General features: G+C 38.7%; 1 protein-coding gene across 2 annotated transcripts in view; it reads right to left on the reverse strand.

The window, feature by feature from the left end:
- Positions 1–21,570, reverse strand: part of LOC150076548 (beta-1,3-glucosyltransferase) — a 377,468-nt gene continuing 355,898 nt past the window's right edge. For both annotated transcript variants that reach the window (XM_090387063.1, XM_090387062.1), the window contains exon 13: positions 1–661. In XM_090387063.1, the coding sequence (XP_090243189.1) occupies positions 521–661 (141 nt within the window). In that variant the 3' untranslated portion in view covers positions 1–520. The remainder of the gene's footprint in view (positions 662–21,570) is intronic.

The following is a 21,570-nucleotide window of genomic DNA, read 5'->3' on the forward strand; positions in this document are numbered from 1 at the left end:
GATATTTACTTTTACAACTAGGGTTATAAACAGTGCATATAAGTTGTCTGTCACGCTCAGAAGAACAAAGTTTGATAGCCAACATGTGTCAGTTGTCATGCTGTAGTGCCACAGACCAATCAAAACCATTCAATGATTTACAAAAATGAAGTTACCATAATTAGCAATTACTTTCTAAATCTATATGGTAGTTTTATCCAGAAAGCGATGTGCATATGAATGAATGAGGGCATATAAAATTTTACTCTGTAATATGAACATTCTTACATTAAATTCACTTCTTTACTGATAAGGCAGAAAAACAGCAAATTCAAAGCATAGAACATTACAATATGAACAATGTAGATTACATGTATGCATGCACAGATCTAACGTGAGCCATGGTAAATCTCAGGCAAAAATTTTATTCAATGAGCAAAATCACTATTCCAGGTATCACAAAATATATTTTGTCCTAATAGAAAAGAAGTGGTTAGTAATTTTTTTAATTCATTTGTTTTCCAAAAATAATGTATAACAGTTATAGTTCAGTGTGTATCCTCTTTGGAACTTCATTTAACCATCTGGCATACACTTGCCTAGGATCCACCATCCAGTGTTTGTGGAAAGAAACTGGCTCCTGGTGACTCAAATATTCTGGAGCATAATCTTGAGGACGTGCCTAGATAAAAAAATTTCTGTAGTTAAATACTTAAAAATCAGTATACTGAATATATTAATATATTTTTTTAATATATAGCAAAAAACAGACGATGTTCATGTTACATACATTTATTTAAACTAAAAGCTGCATTTAATTTACTTTACTTTAATTTACAGTAAATAGCAATAAGGTGTAAACAACCATATAAACTGGTAATGATAAAGTATTATTATAAATTCAAAATGTCTCCATATGTAATAAATAGTTTTAAGTGTCCATTGACATGGTATAATATTTTTTAACCATAGATCTCTCTCTGAGTAAATTAATTACTTTAACCAGATAAGGAACCTGGTTAAAGTAACTAATTTACTCAGAGATTCTTGTATTGTAAAGATAAGAATGCTTTCCAACCAACACAGACTTGATGTGGTACAGTGATTAATGTGAGAGTGCAGCAGACATATTGAAGATACTGTGGGTCAAGCTCACGTAACTGCTAAATATGGTACTGATTATATTATTGTCAAAATGATTATATGAAAACTAATAGGCTAGAGCCATATATTCTTTCTCAACAGACTTAAAATGAGACATGGATTCATGGATCCTCAAAACAAGTTTCTGGGGGATGAGGAGGGGACTACAATTCTCAGCTGGGACTAACTTGCATGAAAGAAGCCCATGAAAATTCTGCCTGCCTTGATGGAATTCAAACCTTTTCACACTATGTGGAAGGGTAGCAGTTGCAATCACTATGTGAGTGCTTCCCAACTGGTGTGCCGTGGCCCTTTTCAAGTTAATATTTGTCTTATAATTCTGTTAATCTGTTAATATTTTTCTTATAATTCATCTGTAATGCTACTAAATAACATGACTCGAATCTATAAAACGCCTTTATTATGATAAAATAAAATAAAATACATGTGTACTGTTCATATAACTGTATATTAAAATATTAGAACAAAATAAAATAAAATATATAAAATTAAAAGCAATAAAAGTTGTTTAAAATCACTAGAACCATTAACGCAGGAGCTTTCGGCAGCATCTGCATCAGCTATAGTGGTTGCAGGATGACCAACAATCTACATCTCAGCAAGTCTGCGTCATGAACTATAGTGTCTGTTTTAGAATGCTGTTAATATTTTTCTTATAATTCATCTGTAATCTAATAAAAAAGAATATTTTTCTTTCAACAAGAGATTGGGAACCACTGTACTATGTTAACCAAAAGGGTGAGCCAGGATGCATCAGGCTATTCTGCCTGGTATTTGTTTAAGCCACTACCTACCTGCACAAGAAAATAACATGCCAGCTGCTGCTTTTTTTTTTTTTATGTTAGGATGGGTAACTGATTCATTATTGCATTTTCTTGTTAAGTTGCCTAAGGTAAGTCCATTTCTGCAATTGAACAGTCTTACAATTAAAAATAGGATTCGACTAATGGAAATACAGGCACATAATGCACAGAAGCAAAATGATAAATACTTATACATAGCAACAACATAAAAAAGCCAACCTACTGCCTCCCCACTAGACATAAAAAAAAGCCTCTCATTAGCATGAAATAGTAAAAGAATAAAAATTACACTTAAAAAAAAAACTAATTTAATTTTCAGTGATTGTTTTAGAAATAGTTACATCTCTCCCATTTTAGAGTGACTGGAACAATAGGAACTGTCCAACATGAGACTTTTGGATGATGGACCTCTCAGATGAAACTCAAAATAAACAAATATTACCTTCAGAGGGAAATCACTAGCATAACTACAGCAAACCAACTTTTACTAAGGAAAGGAAAAATGATATCAGGCAAACTGAAAATCTTGAATTCAATAATAATAAAAACGTTAGGAGTTAAGCATTGTTAATTATTGAAAGTCAAACTGAAATAAGAATAAAATAATGTTAGTAAAAAGTGTGTGTGTGTGTGTACAGACACAGTGATCACTGAATTATGACCACCCTTATGAAATGTGAATGCGACCCATTGACCAAGTGAAGTACGAGCGTATGCAGTTAGTTGACATATGTAGCATAGATAAGGTGTCAGTGATCCAGAAGGTAGTAAAATTTTGAGCGTGATGGGTAAAAGGAAGGATTTATCAGACATTGATAAAGGACAAATTGTGGGAGCTCGACGAGCTGGTGCGTCAATTTCCCAAATGGCTGAACTGGTGGGGTGTTCAAGAGCTGCCATTGTTAAAGCTTACCAGAACTGGCATCAAAATGGTCAAACAACGAACCGACAGCAAAACTGCAAAGGTTAGCGGAATGTTGAGGTTAGAGGTGAGTGCCGGGTCCGACGACTCATACAGGCGAACAGACACAGCACTGTTCAAGAGTTGACTACCCAATACAACATGGGCCAACCCGGAACAATATCTGCCATGACCAAGTGTTGCATGTATAGACTATACCAGCACATGACCCCTACAGCATCCTCTCCGAACCAAGGTTCATCAGAGTAAAAGACTCGCCTGGTGGAAAGAGCATGCAAGTTGGATGTTAGAAGACTGGAAGGTGTGCCGGTCGGATGAGTCGTGATTTACTCCACACTGTGGATGGTCGTGTAAGGATTTGGCGTCAACAACATGATGCTCTTCATCCACCATGCATGGTATCAAAAGTGCAAGCCCGTGGAGATAGTTGTATGGTGTGGGGCATGTTTCACTGGCAGGAACTTGGACCCCTAGTTCATGTGGAACAATGTATCACTGGCCTCCGCTATCGTCAACTGCTTGCTGACTGTGTACACCCTGCTATGTTACACTTTTTCCGAATGGCGATGGTGTCTTCCAAGATGACAGTGCCGAGCCATCGGGCGCTAGTTGTGCAGGAATGGTTTAAGGAACACAGTTCTGACTTCCAGCATATCGATTGGCCTCTGAACTCCACTGATATCAATCCCATAGAGCACTTGTGGGACACTACAGAAAGGCATATCAGGCATCTGGATACACTAATCACCTCCATACCTGCATTGCTGGCCGCATTACACTTCCGACTTCTTGTTGAATCAATGCCATGTCGGATAGCTGCTATACTGAGGGTAAAAGGAGCACCTATGAAATATTTAGTAGGTGGTCATAATTCAGTGATCACTCAGTGTATATTATCTCCATCCCTTCCATCTTATAGGTGAATGAGCAAATTAATGAATAAATATAATAATAATGAAGATGAAAGAGGCATACTATAATCAACTTAAAGTGGGCAGTGTTTAGCAATTCTGTGACATAATTTCTAGACTACTGTAACCCACCTGCTCCCTCCATGATCAGGAATTTTTTAGGAAACTTGACTCCAGATCTCAATCAACAGCCTGACTAATATGAACAGACAGACCAAAATCCAATATGTGAAAATGAAAACTAAAATGTGAAAGATCTGTCAAACTGAGGGCACTAGGAAAAAACTGGCTGCATCATTGGCAAAACTACCATGCTAAAACATCCACCTTCACAGGAAAGGGGCACAGTTCATTTGGTAAATTGGTAAAGATCATGTGGGTCATTTAGCATTCTAGTGATTTGGGAGAGACAAAATTTCTAGTTTAGCGAATGCTGCATATTTAAAATTAGTATAAAAAAAATTCATTGTTCAGTGTAATTAACATCTACTAATATATTTCATGTCTATATATACTTGCATGTAGGTCAATGCAAGGAGTAGAGTAAATAAATTTGATGAATTTGAAGTGCTGGTGAAGACATCAAAAGTTGATATTGTTGAGATATCAGAGACGTGGTGCTACACGGATATAAGCAGTGCAGAATTGTAATTTTGGGAGTACAATCCATACAGAAAGACTAGACAGAACAGGAAGGGAGGAGGGGTTATGCTCTTAGTTAAGAAACACATAAAATCTAAGGAAGTGCATCCAATTGACAGTGTGGTGTGACATAAACAGTGGGAAAGGGAAAGGAAAAATGAGAGGTGTGTGTTATAGGCCTAATGAATCTGATGAGTACAATGAGCAATTCTGCAGAGAAATAGAGTGGGCCAGTAAATCAGAATGTCTTATAATGGGGAATTTTAACTTTCCACATATTGACTGGAACTTATGGGTTGGTCACTTGCACACTAGCAAGACTTTTTGGGGATTTACTGGATGACTGTTTTCCACAGCAACATGTTCAAGAGGCAACAAGAAGCAGTAATACTCTCGATCTGCTTGTCAGCAGTGATTCTTCATGCGTTTAAGAATTTTCAGATAAAGAAACCACCAGATGGCAGTGATCACAGTGTACTAATGTGGGATTTGCTTAAAGATGTAACTATCATTAGGGAGAAGAGTAAAAGTGACTACAGTGGTCTCAGAGAGCTTTTAAATTCTATAGTGGGATCAACTGATGATGTTACTAATGACGAATTCTAAATGAGAAGCCTTCGGAGACTTAATCACCAACTAAGAAATACTGTTCGAGGTTTAGGGCCTAAACGGATATCAGATGAATTAATGTGTTCGTGGCAGAGAAAAAAAATTAATGCGATGCATATAAATTATCAGGTGACATAGAAGCCTACGGCAGATATAAGCTAGTCTGTAATGAAGTCAAAAAGGAAGTTAGGCAGGGGAAGGCAGATTACAAGAAATCTTTGGCAAAGGATGCAAACAAAAACAGCAAAGAATTCTTTACTTATATAAACTCTAAAAGGAAGGGGATGAATCAGATTGGTCCACTTGATATCAATGGTTTGACTGTAGATGATCATTCTCAGATAGCTGCCGAATTAAATGAGTATTTTGCATCTACATTCACACATCAGGAGTTATTCAAGGTGGATAGAACCAGATGTTTATAAACCTCTAAAAGGGGGGTAAGTGATTTTCTAATAACTGAGAGCAAAGTGGAGGAGTAATTGTTGAAGTTAAACATAAGGAAGGTACCTGGGGTGGATGGAATCTATTCAGTTATATTAAAGTAGGCAGCAAAGGAAGTAAGCAAACCCTTAGCCATAATCTGAGTGTTCCCCTGGACTCAGGGGAGGTTCCCATGGACGGGAGATGTGCAAATGTGACCCCAATCCACAAAGGAGGATCAAAGGGAGAGACAGGTAATTACAGACCTGTTAGTCTAACTTCTGTTCCAGGGAAAATAATGGAGTCACTGGTTAAGGAAGTAATGCAGGATAATCTAGACAAGACTGCAGATGGGAAGTCTCGTCTGACAAATTTGATTAGATCCTTGAGGCTGTCGCAGACATTCTCTCAAATATGCCAGACAAGCTGTGCTTGCTACCTGGGAGTCTAAAACACTGATGGAACTGATATTTGGGTGACACTAAAGTCAAGTGGACCCAATTTTGGCGAAGTCCGGATGGTCTGTGACAGCCAAATTCTCTGCTTGCACCTTCACAATGGTGGGACTGTTGGTAATCCTGGGTATAATCCGAATGTACAAGCACACTGTGGGTGACCACTCAGGTGTGAAACAAGGTAAGCAGGGGTCCAGGTGTGCCACCCACACCACACAGTGGAATGGCACCCCTCTGTGTTACCAGGCAATACTAAGTGGTAGATGACTCTCTTTGCTTATTGGAGGCTTGAAGTGATTAAACCCATGTTTAGTCTCCAGAGCAAAGTTCTGGTCAACTCCCCCATCTCTTCCATCATGCAGTATGAGGTTATGATGAACATCATGGCGACATGATGAACATCATGGTAACTCTTTAGGAGGCTTCCAGATCAGCTAGTGTATAATCTTGCTACCTCTACTCTGCCAGATAGTGACTGGAGGGAGTCCGAGTAGTGTGTATGCAGGGGCATTGTCGAGGCCACGTTATGTCAAGGATCTGGGTATATTCTTACCATGTGTACGCCATAACTAAAAATTTTATTACTTCATCAGCATGCCCCCCACTTTTTCTTACTATTTAATACACCATGAATTGTCAAACTAATAGAGGTTATTACCAAGGAAAATTACCTCACTTTCTTAACAGTGAGGTAATTTTCCTTGGTGATTTTAATGTTCACAACTCCAGCTGGCTTCCGTTTCATAGTCACACAGACCCAGTTGGTCGAGATGCTGAGGCTTTTGCAATTGCTAATGACCTTGCACATTGTTCATTTACCTACCAGAATACCGGACAATCCTAACCATACAGCCAACATGCTTGATCTTTTTCTCACAAAATCCCTTCTAAGTACATGGTCGAAATAAGTGGTCCTTTATAAAATGAGCAATCAAATCAACTTGGTTTGTTTGCTCATTTTATCCTATGGGTACAAAACAGACATAATTGTAATAGAATAAATAGAAATCCAAAATAATTTTATGTAAAAGATTACTCACGTGCTGACAAAACACGCAGCGTAAACATTCCATAATCACTCACTGATACTTTTAAATATACACAATGGTAAATGAAAAACTCATATACAAAGAAGTATGATGGAATACAGGGCAAATGACAATCCACAATACCAGCTTTTGTCACGAACTTTGGCACAATGTAATCAAGCTTTTTCAAAAAGAAACTCAAGTGATTTCTATTTCTACAGTGAATTTCATAAAATGACCTTTGAAAAGCACCCAAGTACTGTATAGTAACATATACAGGCAGTCATTCTTAAGCAGTTAAGCAGTGTAAAAGTAAAGGCATGCGAAATAAACTAATTGATTCTGTCAACACACTGAGCAAACTCTGGGCTATTAGAAGCAATGATTTGATTTTTTTTTTAAAGTTTTGTATGATTTCTTTTTTTTCTTTGTATTTATTTCTAAATGGGAAGCATCATGGATGCAACTGTAGAAGCTACTAGGCTTTTTATACTAACTAAGATATTGTTCACAGCTTAGATAAATGGATACCAGATGAACTGATGAAACCCATGGCAGAGAAGAAGAAGAATACATGGGATACATATAAATTATCATGTGATTCTGAAGCCTACAGTAGATAAACTAGTCTGCGATAAAGTCATAGAGGAGGTTAGGTAAACAAAGGCAGATTATGAGAAGGCTGGCAAAGACTTCTTTACATAAGTAACCAAGTATATACCATGTTTGTATACAATAAAGATTAAAGAAAGAAAGAAGGAAGGGGATGAATCAAATTGGTTCACTAGAGATAAAGGCGCCTCCGTAGCCAGATGGGTAGGGGCAGCAGTGCATAGCACACACTTCTTGATTAGACTGGGGTTCAAGCCCGTGACCACCAAATACAAAGGATGCGGAAAGGTCAGGGAATGATCACCGCATATCCCAGAGCAATATGGCCTTAGTTGCTAATGCTCCTAAAAACCAAATAACAAACAATACACTAGAGATAAATGGTTTAACAGCTAATGAGCCTGCTTAGGTTGCTAACAAACTGAATAGGTATTTTGCATCTCATTCACATGAGCGAGGAATTTTTTTAGGGATGGGGATGCCAGACGTATCATATTCTAAGAGGGAGCTAAATGATTTTGTGATAAATGAGAGGAAAATGGAAGAGAAATTGTTCAAGTTAATCGTAAAAAATGGCATCTAGGGTGGATAGGATCTATCTAATTATATTAAAGGAGACAACAAATAGGTAAAAAAACCTTTAGTTATAATTGTGAGAGCATTTATGGATTTGGGAGATTCCTATTCCTTCCCATTTCACAAAAAGTAATCAAAGAGTGATGTAAGCTTGACATCTATTAAAGGGAAAATAATGGAGTTATTGGTTAAAGAATTGATACCGGATCATGTAGACAGGAGTGGAGTGTGGATTTGCAAATGGGCAGTCTTGTCTGCCCAATCTGACCGGGCAGACAAGTATGCAGTAAAAAAAAAAAGAAATGAATGCAAAAATTAATTTTGTCCCCACACAGTCAGATTTCAGAAAAGCTTTTGACACTGTTCCACATAAAAACTGCTGTACAAATTGGTACAGTATGGCATTAAGTACAAGTTACTGGTATGGATAATGGAATAGTTGAGTGCAAGAAGACAAAGAGAGAGGAATTACCACTTATCAATGGGCATTACTTTATTAGACCACTGTTATTAGTGGAGTTCCCCAGGATTCAATGCTGGACCCATTATTATTTTCTATATTTATTAATGATATTGATGAAGATATATCAAGCCAAATGTCCAAGTTTGTAGATGATACAAAGGTTGGCAGGATGGTTAATGACAGTAATCAGTGAATGCAACAAAATCTAGAAAGATTAGGCAGGCTCTTGAAGTGGCAATTCAAGTAAGTTTAACATTGATAGATGCACGGATTACTGCATGTCGGTAGCAGTAATCCCAGAATAACACACCAATTGGTCAGGCCACACCTTGAGTACTGTATACAGGTCTGGAGGCCTCATTTTAAGAAGGATGTAGCTGTTGGAAAGAGTACAGAGAAGGGCAACAAAATTAGTGAATGGAACAAAGGATTGCTCTTACAAAGAAAGGCAAAGTTTTGCAAATTACAGTGTCTGAAGACTAGACACCTGCGAGGTGATCTGATTGAGGTGTATAAAGCCTTGAACAGTTTGAGCATGCTCAATGCTGATGGGATTCTTCCTCTTGCTCAGAATAATCACCTGAGAGGGCATAAATTCAAATTGAGGAAAGACGATTGTTGGATAGATGTGCAGAAGTTTGCCTATAGCCAGCGGGTGGTTGATTGCTGGAACAAACTTCCATCTGTCATTGTAGAAGTTGATAGCTTAAATAGATTCAAGGTAGAACTTGACAAACATTTGGAGCGAGTGGATGGGTTGAATTAGGGGTTTTTTTTTTTTTTTTTGGCTGATGCTATATACGCTTACTTACTTTCTTGCATCATGTGCCAGTGCTAACTGTGTGGTACCACACTGGGTAGTGCAGAACGAAAAAGACCTGGGGATAACTGTGCAGCATGCAATCAGATGTGAAGTTCTCTGAGCAGTGCAGATGGACTACAAGGATAGCTCATAGGGTTTTGTCAATGATATTCAGGAATTTTCCCTGGGATAAGTAAGTGATACCCCCATTTTTTTTTTTATAAGGCAATGGTTAGGCCACATCTGGAGCACTTCATTTTAGGAAAGATGTAGAACTGTTTTGAGGGGCAGAGAAGAGCAATGAGATTCGTCAGAGAAACAAAGGTTGCACTTATCAAGAGAGGTTTCAGTTATGCAAATTGCAGCCTCTGGAGACTAGGCACCTGTGAGAAGATCTTATTGAGGTGTTTAAGACTACACATATAAGGGGAGCATAAATTCAAACTGTTGAAGAATGGTTGCAGGATAGTTGTGTGGAAATTTACCTTACCTTCAGCCAGAGGTAGCTGATTTTTGGAACAAACTTTCATCTGGTGGCGTGTAATTGGGTAGTTACAATAAATTGAATAAAGAATTAGACAAACTATTAGAAGAGGTATACATGTGATATGGAAAGTATACATATACAGGGTGATTCACTACCAGTGCGACAAACTTGCAGGGGGGTGTAGGGGGCACAAAGACAAATTGGAATCACATAGCATTGCAGGGTCCGAAATGCCTGCCTTCATCATGCAGTAGAGGACGTTGAACGGGAGGTCGCTTGAACAGCGATCCCGCTGGAAGTCAGCATTTGCGAACCGGTTTCCGAGGCAGTAGGATGGACGAGTCAAACGTTGAACTGGCCGACATGCACCTCGCGTATGGAGCTGCGGACTGTAACGGGCACGCCACTCTGTGCTTGTACCAGGAACGTTTCCTCCCCAGGCGTCCTCCTCATCATACAACAATCGCACGTGTGCACAGAAGGTTACATGAGACTGGTTGTTTCACGAGAGGTACCATGAATCGTGAGCGAATGAAGAGGACGCCAGACAATGAGGAGAATGTCCTACGTCTTGAAGAAGGCAATCCGAATACGAGTACTCGAACGATAGGCCAACGATTGGGTATTTCCCAATCCACTGTATGGAGGATACTGTCAACAAACCAAATGAGTTCATACCTTCTGCAACGCATCCAATCATTGGAGCCTGTGGATTATCCACTCTGGAGGACTTTTGCTACTTGGTTTCTTCAACAGAGTGCAGCAGCCAGCGCATTTGCTGCGTCTGTATTGTTCACGATGAGGCAAGTTTCACAAGGGAGGGAACCTTCAATCAATTTAACGCCCATTTGTGGGCTTTGGAGAACCCCATGGTATGCGAACACGTGCAACTCAACGCCGTTTCTCTGCCGATGTTTGGGTCGGCATTGTTGGAGACCACCTCATTGGACCGTACCTTCTGCCCCCTCGTCTGGACGGTAGGGCATACTTGATCTTTCTGCAGCAAATCCTGCCCGAACTTATTGAAGAAGCACGTGTTCCTCAGTCGTTGCGCTGCTCAATGTGGTTCCAGCATGATGGGGCTCCCCCACATTACACCAATGACGTCCGCCAACACACCTAAACGCTACATTTGGACAGCATTGGATAGGTCGTGGTGGTCCGGTTCATTGGCCTGCTAGATCGCCGGACCTATCATGCCTGGACTTCTTCTGCTCGGGTCAAATGAAGACATTGGTGTACCGAGACCCCCCCCCATTGATTCAGTTGAAGGCCTCGTTGCTCATCTCTGTAGCTGCTGGAGAGATTCGAGACATGCCAGGAATCTTCCAGAATGTTACGGATTCCATGCAGCGGTGCTGTGAAGCCTGTGTGACTGCTTATGGTCAAACTTTCGAACACCTTCTGTAGCATGGCTTTTTGCCAATGTAAAACTTGTCATTAAAATGATTTCTGTTACACTAACGAGTTGCTGATTCTGTTCTTTTTCTTTGTTCACGCAACCTCCCGCATGACAAAGGAATTTCGGACCCTGCAATGCTATGCGATTCCGATTCGTCTTTGTGCCCCCTACACCTCCTGCAAGTTTGTCGCACTGGTAGTATATACAGTATATACAGTAGTCACCCTGTATATACAGGGTGATTCACTACCAGTGCGACAAACTTGCAGGAGGTGTAGGGGGCACAAAGACGAATCGGAATCACATAGCATTGTAGGATCCGAAATGCTTTGTCATGTGCTAGAGGACGTTGAACGGGAGGTCGCATGAACAGCGATCCCACTGGAAGTCAGCATTTGCGAACCATTTCTGTTGAAGAAACCAAGTAGCAAAAGTCCTCCGGAGTGGATAATCCGCAGGCTCCAATGATTGGACGCGTTGCAGATGGTATGAATTCATTTGGTTTCTTGACAGTGGATTGGGAAATACCCAATCGTTGGCCTATCGCTCGAGTACTGGTACTTGGATTGCCTTCTGCAAGACGTAGGACATTCTGCTCATTGTCTGGCGTCCTCGTCATTCGCTCTCGATTCATGGTACCTCTCAAGAAACAACCAGTCTCACGTAACCTTCTGTGAACACGTGTGAAAACAGGCAGAGCGACACGCCCATTGCAGTCCACAGATCCATACGCGAGGTGCATGTCGGCCAGTTCAACGTTGAATACTCGTCCATCCTACTGCCTCGGGTACCGGGTCGCAAATGCTGACTTCCAGCGGAATCGCTGTTCATGAGACCACCAGTTCAACGTCCTCTACCGCATGACGAAGGTATTTCGGACCCTGCAATGCTATGTGATTCCGGTTCGTCTTTGTGCCCCGTACACCTCCCGCAAGTTTGTCGCACTGGTAGTGAATCACCCTGCAAAAATATATATATATATATATATATTTTTTTTTTACTAAATTTCTAGCTAGACTGTTTTGGTTGACAAAGCAGAATCCAATTCTGTCCACTGATGCTGATTAATAGACTCTCTGACTTAAAGATAGCTTTACTGAAAATCCGATTTTGTTAAGCAACTTTTAACAAAATTAGGAATGCTGTCTTTCCAATATAAATATGAGTTCAAAAAATTCCATGCATTTGTTGCAATCGATTCATAGAGATGGTGGGATATGGCGAGATTGTCACTCACAAAAGTAACGGTCTGTCTGAGCCCAATGTTACATGATAACTTGCTTTCTATGGTTGTTTGCTGCATTAATTTTTGTTTTACATTTTGTTTTGTTTTGTAGTAGTAGTAATAAAGGCATATGATGCAAAAAACAAGTATGAGCTTATGTAGAATCAGCTAAAAAAAAATTAACACAACCATTCCCTCTACCAGTTTGTCCACTTCCTCCTTGAATTTATTTAAGCTATTAACTTCCAGAATGACAGATGGAAGTTTGTTCCAGCAATTAACCACCCATTAGCTAAAGGCAAATTTCTGCACATCTATTCTACAACTGTCTTTGCTCAATTTGAATTTATGCTCCCTTAGGTTTAGAATTCAGTGTGTTTAACCCATTCAAGGCCTTATACACCTCAATCAGATCACCTCCAGAGGCACAGGCACCTCGCATGTGCCTAGGCTCCAGACGCTGCAATTTGCAGAACTTAAGCCTCTCTTGGTCAGAGGACCAGTTCATTCCTTTCACCAATCTTGTTGCCCTTCCTTCTCTGTACAAGTTCAAGCAAATCTACATCCTTCCTAAAATGCCTCCAGACCTGTACACAGTACTCAAGGCATGGCCTAACCATTGCCCTATTCAAAGGGATAATCACCTCCTTTTCTCTGCTAGCAACATTCCTGTATATCATCGACAAAACCCACATGACCTGCTCTTGCAGCCTGTCTGCATTGCTCAGAAAACTTCATATATGACTGCACAATTACGCCCAGGTCTTTTTCATTTTCTACCACCCTAGGTGCAGTAAACACAGTTGGTACATTTCTCTGGGAACGTTACTTCTGCCAATAGGCAGTAATTTGCATTTGTTAATGTTAAACTTCAGTTGTCACTTCTCAGCCCATCTGCCCAAAATTTCTAGATCTTGTTGCAGTAGCACATTGGCAATACTATCATTAACAACTCTGCCAACCTTTATATCATCTGTAAACCTCGACACTAAGCCCAATATATCTTCATCAATATCATTGATAAATATACAAAACAACAGAGGGCCCAACACCAAATCCTGTGGAACTCCACTAATAACATTAGTCCACGAAGAGCAGTATCCATTGATTTCCACTCTGTCTTCTCCCACTCAACCACCCTTTTATCCATTGTAACAACTTACCCTTAATTCAATACTGCTCCAATTTTTACAATAGTCTTCCATGCGTAACAGTGTCAAAAGCTTTCCTGAAATCCAGGTATATGATATCAAAATTATTTTTGCATCCAGTTCCTTTGTAACCACATCATAGTATCCAATCAAATTTGTCAGACAAGACTTTCCCTTAACAAACTCATGCTGTGTCTGAATTATTGCTCCAGTCTTGTCTAGATGATCCTGCAATGCATCTTTAACCAGTGACTCCATTATTTTACCTGGAACAGAAGTTAAACTAACTTATCTTAATAATGCGTGTCACCCTTTGATCCCCCTTTGTGAATGGGAATGTATTTACACATCTCCAGTCTATGGGGACTACCCCTGAGTCCAAGGATGCCCTTATAATTATGGTTAAGGGTTTGCTTACTTCCCTTGCTGCCTCCTTCATTATAACTGGATAGATACCATCTGGCCCAGGTGCCTTTCCTGTGTTTCACTTCAACAACTTCTCTCCACTTTGCTCATAGTTATTACAAAATCATTAAGCACTCTGTTATAATTTGATAAACGTCTGGTATTTTCCTTCCTTAAGAACTCCTCATGTGTGAATGTAGATGCAGCATACTCATTCAGTTTGTTTGCTATCTGAAACTGATCATCTACAGTGAAACCATCGATATCAAGTGGACCAATCTGGTTCATCACCTTCCTTTTAGAGTTTATGCTTAATACGTATAACACTTCCGTATGATACTCTCCAGAAATTAAAACGAAAAACCTACATTAGAGTAACAAATAATTTAAAAAATAATTAAAAATCAATTTCACAAAATTGAAAATCAATTTAACGCAATTAAAAATAAGAAAATTAATTAAAAGGATATAACGAAAAAAATTGCAAAACGATTTTATTTCCTGAAGCTGACACCACTTTTCGACCTTATGGCGTGATTACAGGAATGAAAATTACCGAATAGGTTTTTGATTTTGATTTGATTTGGTAGTTGTTGGCGCATCGGCTTCTGTGGCCATATTGCACCTCCCAAGGTTTTTGCAGTACTTTGATCCAAGCCCGAGGCGGGAATCGAACCCGCGACCTTTGGGTTGCCGGGCAGGTACTTTACCCACTCGGCTAGCCCGGTCGGCGCCCGAATAGGTGTGAGTGCGAAACTTAAATAGAGATCATTTGTCTTCACGCATGCCGTAAAAGCCTACGAATCGGAGACGAGATATGGCCAACGACCATTAACAGAATTTTTGTGTAATTTAATTTTTACGGTTTCTGCAATTAATAGTCGTGTATAATTACGTTGGAGACTAAGTATTTTGGGCTCATTAAATAAAAAAGTATGTTTTTCGTTAACAGCGTGAAAGGCTAATTCTGATGCTGCTGAATGAGAAACACGAACTGAGGCTGCATGTTGATTAACACAAATATTCAAAGGAAAGCATCGAACCCTGGTAAGACGAGTCACAATCACCGCAAGAAACGTTGTATACCAGGTCATTAATTTGTGTTGCAAACGAGGAAAGGACTGAGCAATTGTTCAATGTAGTGTGTTATTTCCGTATTGGCCTGGCCACAATTTTAAATTCATAACCTTTAAAGAATCTGTTAAGCTGTTTGTGCCACTGTTCAACTTATGGGATAGAAATAAAGAATTTTTTGATATTACTATTGTTAGTTGGTGTAGTATTTTGTATGCTATCCTTAGCTTTCACCTTAATTCGGTTTATTGTTGCAGAGGGGATAACCCCTGTTTAAGAATCTGCTGGTTAACATTTGTATTTCTGAGCCCAAAGCAGATTCCGTAGTTGAATATTTGTTGACATTTAGAAATTGATTAAAGATAATCGATCTTTTGTAGGTGAATGGGTGATAGCTGTTATAATGTAGAATCATACCGGTGTTTTGCAGGTTTTCGATAGATGTTAAATTGGATTTTATTCAAGTCCCGTGTAAGCATGAAATTTAGAAAATTTAATGACTTTTATCCGTATCCACCCTTTCCAATGTAAATTTGAGCCTAGAATGAATATTATTAAGCAAATGTAAAATGTCTTGGATAGTACTACTATTAGTAATAACTAGAACATCATCTAAATACCTTCCATAGTATGCGATACGGGGTTGAAAAGGCGTCAAATGTATATGCTCAATCCCTTTTGGCAAGCCAAAAATTTGTTTGTACATTTTGTTTCGAAAGGTTATATAGTTGGCCTTAACTAACAGTTTAATTAAGTGAAAAATTTCCTTAATAGGAAGCTTCGTATAATTAATCGGTATCGAGTTATTATTTAATATATCCCAAATACTATCTAATGTGCATTCAACGTTTACATTCATATATAATGAGGTACCATCTAGTGAGAATAAATTGTCATTGTCGCCAAGTCTACAATCCTTAAGGTTATTAAATAATGTATCGTAGTTCTTAATCCCAAACTGTATCGCCCGTCTAAAGGGTTTTATAATGCTATATACATGTGTGGCTAAGGATGAAAATGCCGAATTTCTGTAGGAAACAATAGGCCGAATAGGAAATCCAGTCTTGTGTAATTTTACCTGACCGAAAAGTGGAGGAATATGTATGTTCTGGCCTTCGATTCCTTTAACTGAACCATAGGAATGCAGTTGTTTTTTCGATATGTGGTTAATGTTTTATTGTATTGATTGACTAAATTGGTAAATAGTGCCGGGTCTACTTCAAGATGAGTGGAGTTATCTGAAACAACTGATTCTAACTTATTAATATAATCAGGTTCATCGAGTATTACCACTGTATCTCCTTTATCTGCACTCTGTATAATAATGTCTTTATTTTCCCGAAGTTCACGTAGAGCTTAACTGTCATGTGTATTCGATTTAGGAAGTCGCATTTCTTTTATGTTATTCACTACTTGGTTAACTTGTTGAATAAATAAATCTTTTTGTGGAACATTACGAAGTCCAAATTCAATATCAATTACGCACATGCATTAGAATTCGTATGAACGTGTCTTGACCGTACCGATAATGTTTGTAATTTGTTAACATGTCTGTTTTTTATATCTGAGGCCGGTGCTTCCCATCGCAAATCTATGGAGGTCTTCAATACAGACCAATCGTTAGGATGTAGATAATTTTTTGATTTATCGCAAAGCTTCTTAACCTGGTAGAGGTATTTTTGTTTATTAGTATATCGAGATTTTAAGGCAAGTTTAACGATACTATGCGATGTGGCAAGTGCTAGTTGTTTTATGCCTGAAATTTTTTGATTTAAATTGACCCTAGCAAACTTTGGAACAATGTTGTTTTGAAGACAATATTTTAGAAATGAAATATGGTAACTTTGAGCTGAGTATCTTAGTGTTAATTTAACATAATTTTGCACCAAGCTGTTCAAAAAATCCCCCATAATTATGTGTATCGATAGGTTATACCTGGAGAGAAAGAAAGTGAATGAAATAGTCAATAAGAGTTTAAAAAATGAATTAGGTAGTATGAACCAGAGCTGTAATCTCAATACGTTCTACATTGATATCAATATTTGTAAAATAATAAGAGAAGTTTATTCAATATAGTACGTAGAACACTTCTCTATGATACTCTCTAGAAATTAAAACGAAAAAATCGAAAAGCTTACGTTAGAGTAACAAATAATTTAAAAAATAATTAAAACTCAATTTAACACAATTAAAAATCAATTTAATACAATTAAAAATAAGAAAATTAATTAAAAGAATTTAACAAAAAAAAATTAGTGCATACAAGTTGGGTGACAACCCCCCCCCCATACACACAATATGCTACCATAGAATACATCAGCTAGTTTGCAAACATCCCTTTGCCCAGCATTCAACAAACCGACATATCAACAGGTTACAAATCTTTCCTCTTATATGCTATCGCAGGACCAGATTTCACTTTTATCCAAAGGATTAAATTATAATTTACAACCTCAAAAATTACCTAAAAAACAGTGCATAATTCATATTGAATTTGGACTTCGTAATGTTCCACAAAAAGATTTATTTATTCAACAAGTTAACAAAGTGGCGAATAATATAAAAGAAATGCGACTTCCTAAATTGAATAACATGACAGTTCGGCTCTACCTGAACTTCGGGAAAATTAAGACATTATTATACAGAGGGCAGATAACAGTGGTAATACTTGATAAACCTGATTATATTAATAAGTTAGAATCAGTTGTTTTAGATACCTCCACTTATCTTGAAGTAGACCTGGCACTATTTACCAATATTGAACAATTAGACTCTACACCAGCCGGTATTCAAATAAACAAATTCCAATCCTGCAACTAAAACACTTTATTTACAATAAAATAAAATATGAGCGTATAAAATGAAATGAAATTAAATAAAATGAAATATATAATAGTCTAAAACTGATGTGATTTAATTTACAATAAAATACAAAAATATAAAATATGATGATAAAAACAATTAATAAAATACCGTAACAACTGGAGATTTCGGAGATAGCGATCCCCTTTCTCAACAGCATATTTCTGCTGTGTGGCACATCCTTAAATAGCAGATCCACGGCAATCGTCACATGGTTCCTCGGGAGTAAGGCCGGAATTTCCCATTTATGCAACGGAACCGGAAATGGCTCGGGAGCGCGCTAGCTGGAACCGTTCATCTCGCCCAAGAACCACGGTTTCCAAGAGGGGATGTAAACGCACACCCTTTTCTCTATTAATGGAATTGCTAGTTGCCCCAATACGTAAACTCTCGAGCCATTTACAGTCCCAGAACCCCTGTGCATGATCCGTGATGGCAGCATCCTCCGGGGAGATTTGATGTTGCTTCTCCCAGAAATGTTCTGCCATGGTAGACTTCCCATAATTTGCGGACTTTATTGCACTCATATGCTCCCCCAGACGGTATTTCAGTCGTCGCCCCGTCTCACCTACATAACACACCCCACAATCCGGGCATTTAATCTCGTATACCACCCCACTGTTGGCTTCTTTTATTATGGGGTCTTTGACACAAGATATCACTGTGTACAACCTCCGTCCCAGGAGTTGCACACAGCGTATCTGGCACCCCCGAATTACTCGTGCAATGTGGTCTGAAAGGCCTGGATAGTAGGGAATGTATGCAGTGCTCACAGGGGCGAAAGGCTCAGAACGGGTGGACTCCACTCCTCTAATAATTCTGTCCAACACCCTCTGGGGGTAGCCGCATTTCTTGAGGTCTGCCGTGACATGAATAATTTCGTTATCTCTGTCCTCGGAGGTGCTACAGTGGGAACACACCCTATCTACTAAAGCCTTGACAACAATACCCTTGTGTTGGCTGGCTTGTGCCGAGGTATAATGAGTATATTGACCTCAGCACATGGGCTTTCTAAACACCTTGGTCTTGAGCCTACAACCATCCCTAATAACCAACACGTCAAGGAATGGTAGGGTCCCCTCTGCTTTCACCTCCAAAGTAAATTTAATAAAAGGGGAGAAGCTATTAAGTACATCAAGTATCTGATCCTCCCTCCCCTTTTGTATAATGGTGAATGTGTCATCAACAAATCTTTTCCATTTATGCATGGGAAATTCCAAACCCTCAAAAATTCGAACTTCCAACTCCTCCATAGCTAAGTTAGCCACTATGGCACTAATGGGGGAACCCATGGCTGTGCCATGGATCTGCTTATACAGTAAACCCCCGCTATTCGCGGTATCTGTATTCGCGGTTTCGCGTATTCGCGATCGCTGATTTGATATAAAATGAAACCTAAAAAAATGTGAAATTTAAAGTGCCGTGAATATTTTCCCCCATAAAAAAACATGGGCGTGGCTAAAATTATCTTTCCCGGTCAAAACAGCGCTCGGGTGGGGGAGACGGGTGACAAAATCGCGAGCGTGGATGTTTCTTGCTAATCCTTGTTCAGTATGTGTTATGCGCTTGTCACGGAAGTTTTCGTTGTTTGCTTTTAATTTATATGCTTATAAATTTATCAATTTATAAATTGATATGATTACAAAAGTGATAAATCTACCGGTTTGCAGTGTAAAACAGACTTTTTCGAGTGTGTTAACAGAAGAAAGTGACTTTATTGTGGACAAGTTTTTTCTAACCCCTACAAAAATATGGGCCAACCGGGCTAGCCGGGTGGGTAAAGTGCCTGTCTGGCAACCCAAAGGTCGCGGGTACGATTCCCGCCTCGGGCTTGGATCAAAGTACTGCAAAAACCTTGGGAGGTGCATTATGGCCACAGAAGCCTATGCGCCAACAACTGCCAAAAAAAAAAAAAATATGGCTACGAATAACAAGGGAAATGTGAAAAGATCAAAGAAAGTGATGACATTAGCGAATAAAATTGAGTTATTAGACAAAATTTCTAATGGTGAAAGTGTCTCCTCAGTGGCAAAACATTATAAAATCAATGAGTCAACGGTACGATCAATCAAAAAATCGGAAGAAAAAATCCGCCGTAGTGTCCGTGAAAATGCGCTAACTGCTTCAAAAATTTGCTCTGTAACCCGTGATGTTAAATTAGAAAAAATGGAAAAAGCTTTAAATCTGTGGATAGAAGACCGAACTCAAAATAAAATTCCGTTAAGTTCACTCATCATTCGTGAAAACGCAAAACTCCTTTATCAACACTTTAGCGAAACTGGTGATAGCACTGGCGGGATAAGTTTTTTAGCTAGCAAAGGCACTGGTTTGAAAGATTTGTTTGAAATTTCTAATAAATATTACATTTATTATTAAATTGTTTCTTATTTTCATTTCGATGCCTTATGCTTGCATTTCACTATGTACTGTCTATGTACCTAGTCATATTATGAAGGTACATATAATACATACATAGACAAAATTTTAGACTAGTTTTTCTTATATATTTCACACTTTGGAACGGAACCCCTTTATTATTGTGGGAGCCATAACTCAGTATTCGCATTTTCGGTATTCGCGACATTTCTCAGGAACGTAACCCCCGCGAATAGCGGGGGTTTACTGTACATGACATCTTGGAAAACCATGGTGGTACTGGATAAGCAGAACTCCACACCCTCACAAATATCATTAACACTAAGAGGAGACCTAGTACTTAACAAAACATCCTTTGCTAATGCCATTCTGACACACTGGACTCCGAATTTGTTTATTTAAATACCGGCTGGTGTAGAATCTAATTGTTCGATATGAATTGTCCCAGCCTTGTAGGCCTATTTAGAGATATACTATTTACCAATTTAGTCAATCAATACAATAAAACATTAACCACGTATCGAAAAAACGACTACATTACTATGGCTCAGTTAATGGAATTGAAGGCCAGAATCTACAATATTCCTGCACTTTTTGGTCAGATAAAATTACACAAGACTGGATTTCCTATTTGGCCTATTGTTTCCTACAGAAACTTGGCATTTTCATCCTTAGCCACACATGTATATAGCATTATAAAACCCTTTAGACAGGCGATACGGCGCCTCCGTAGCCAGGTGGGAAGAAGCAGCAGTGCGTAGCACACGCTTCTTGATTAGACCGTGGTTCGAGCCCGTCACCAGCAAATACGGAGGATGCGGAAAGGTCAGGGAATGACCACCGCATATCCCGGAGCAATATGGCCTTAGTTGCTAATGCTCCTAAAAAAAAAAAAAAACAGGCGATACAATTTGGGATTAAGACCTAAGATACATTATTTAATAACCTTAAGGATTGTAGACTTGGCGACAATGACAATTTATTCTCACTAGATGTTACCTTATTATATACAAATGTAAACGTTGGATATTATTTGGGATATGTTAAATAATAACGTTGAATACACATTAGATATTATTTGGGATATGTTAAATAATAACTCGATACCGATTAATTATAAAAGCTTCCTGTTAAGGAAATTTTTCACTTAATTAAACTGTTAGTTGAGGCCAACTATATCACCTTTCAAGACAAAGTGT

This window comes from Mastigoproctus giganteus, chromosome 13, assembly GCF_048544385.1.
Source record: "Mastigoproctus giganteus isolate SK-2022 chromosome 13, ASM4854438v1, whole genome shotgun sequence".
NCBI classification, from domain to species: Eukaryota; Metazoa; Arthropoda; class Arachnida; order Uropygi; family Thelyphonidae; genus Mastigoproctus; species Mastigoproctus giganteus.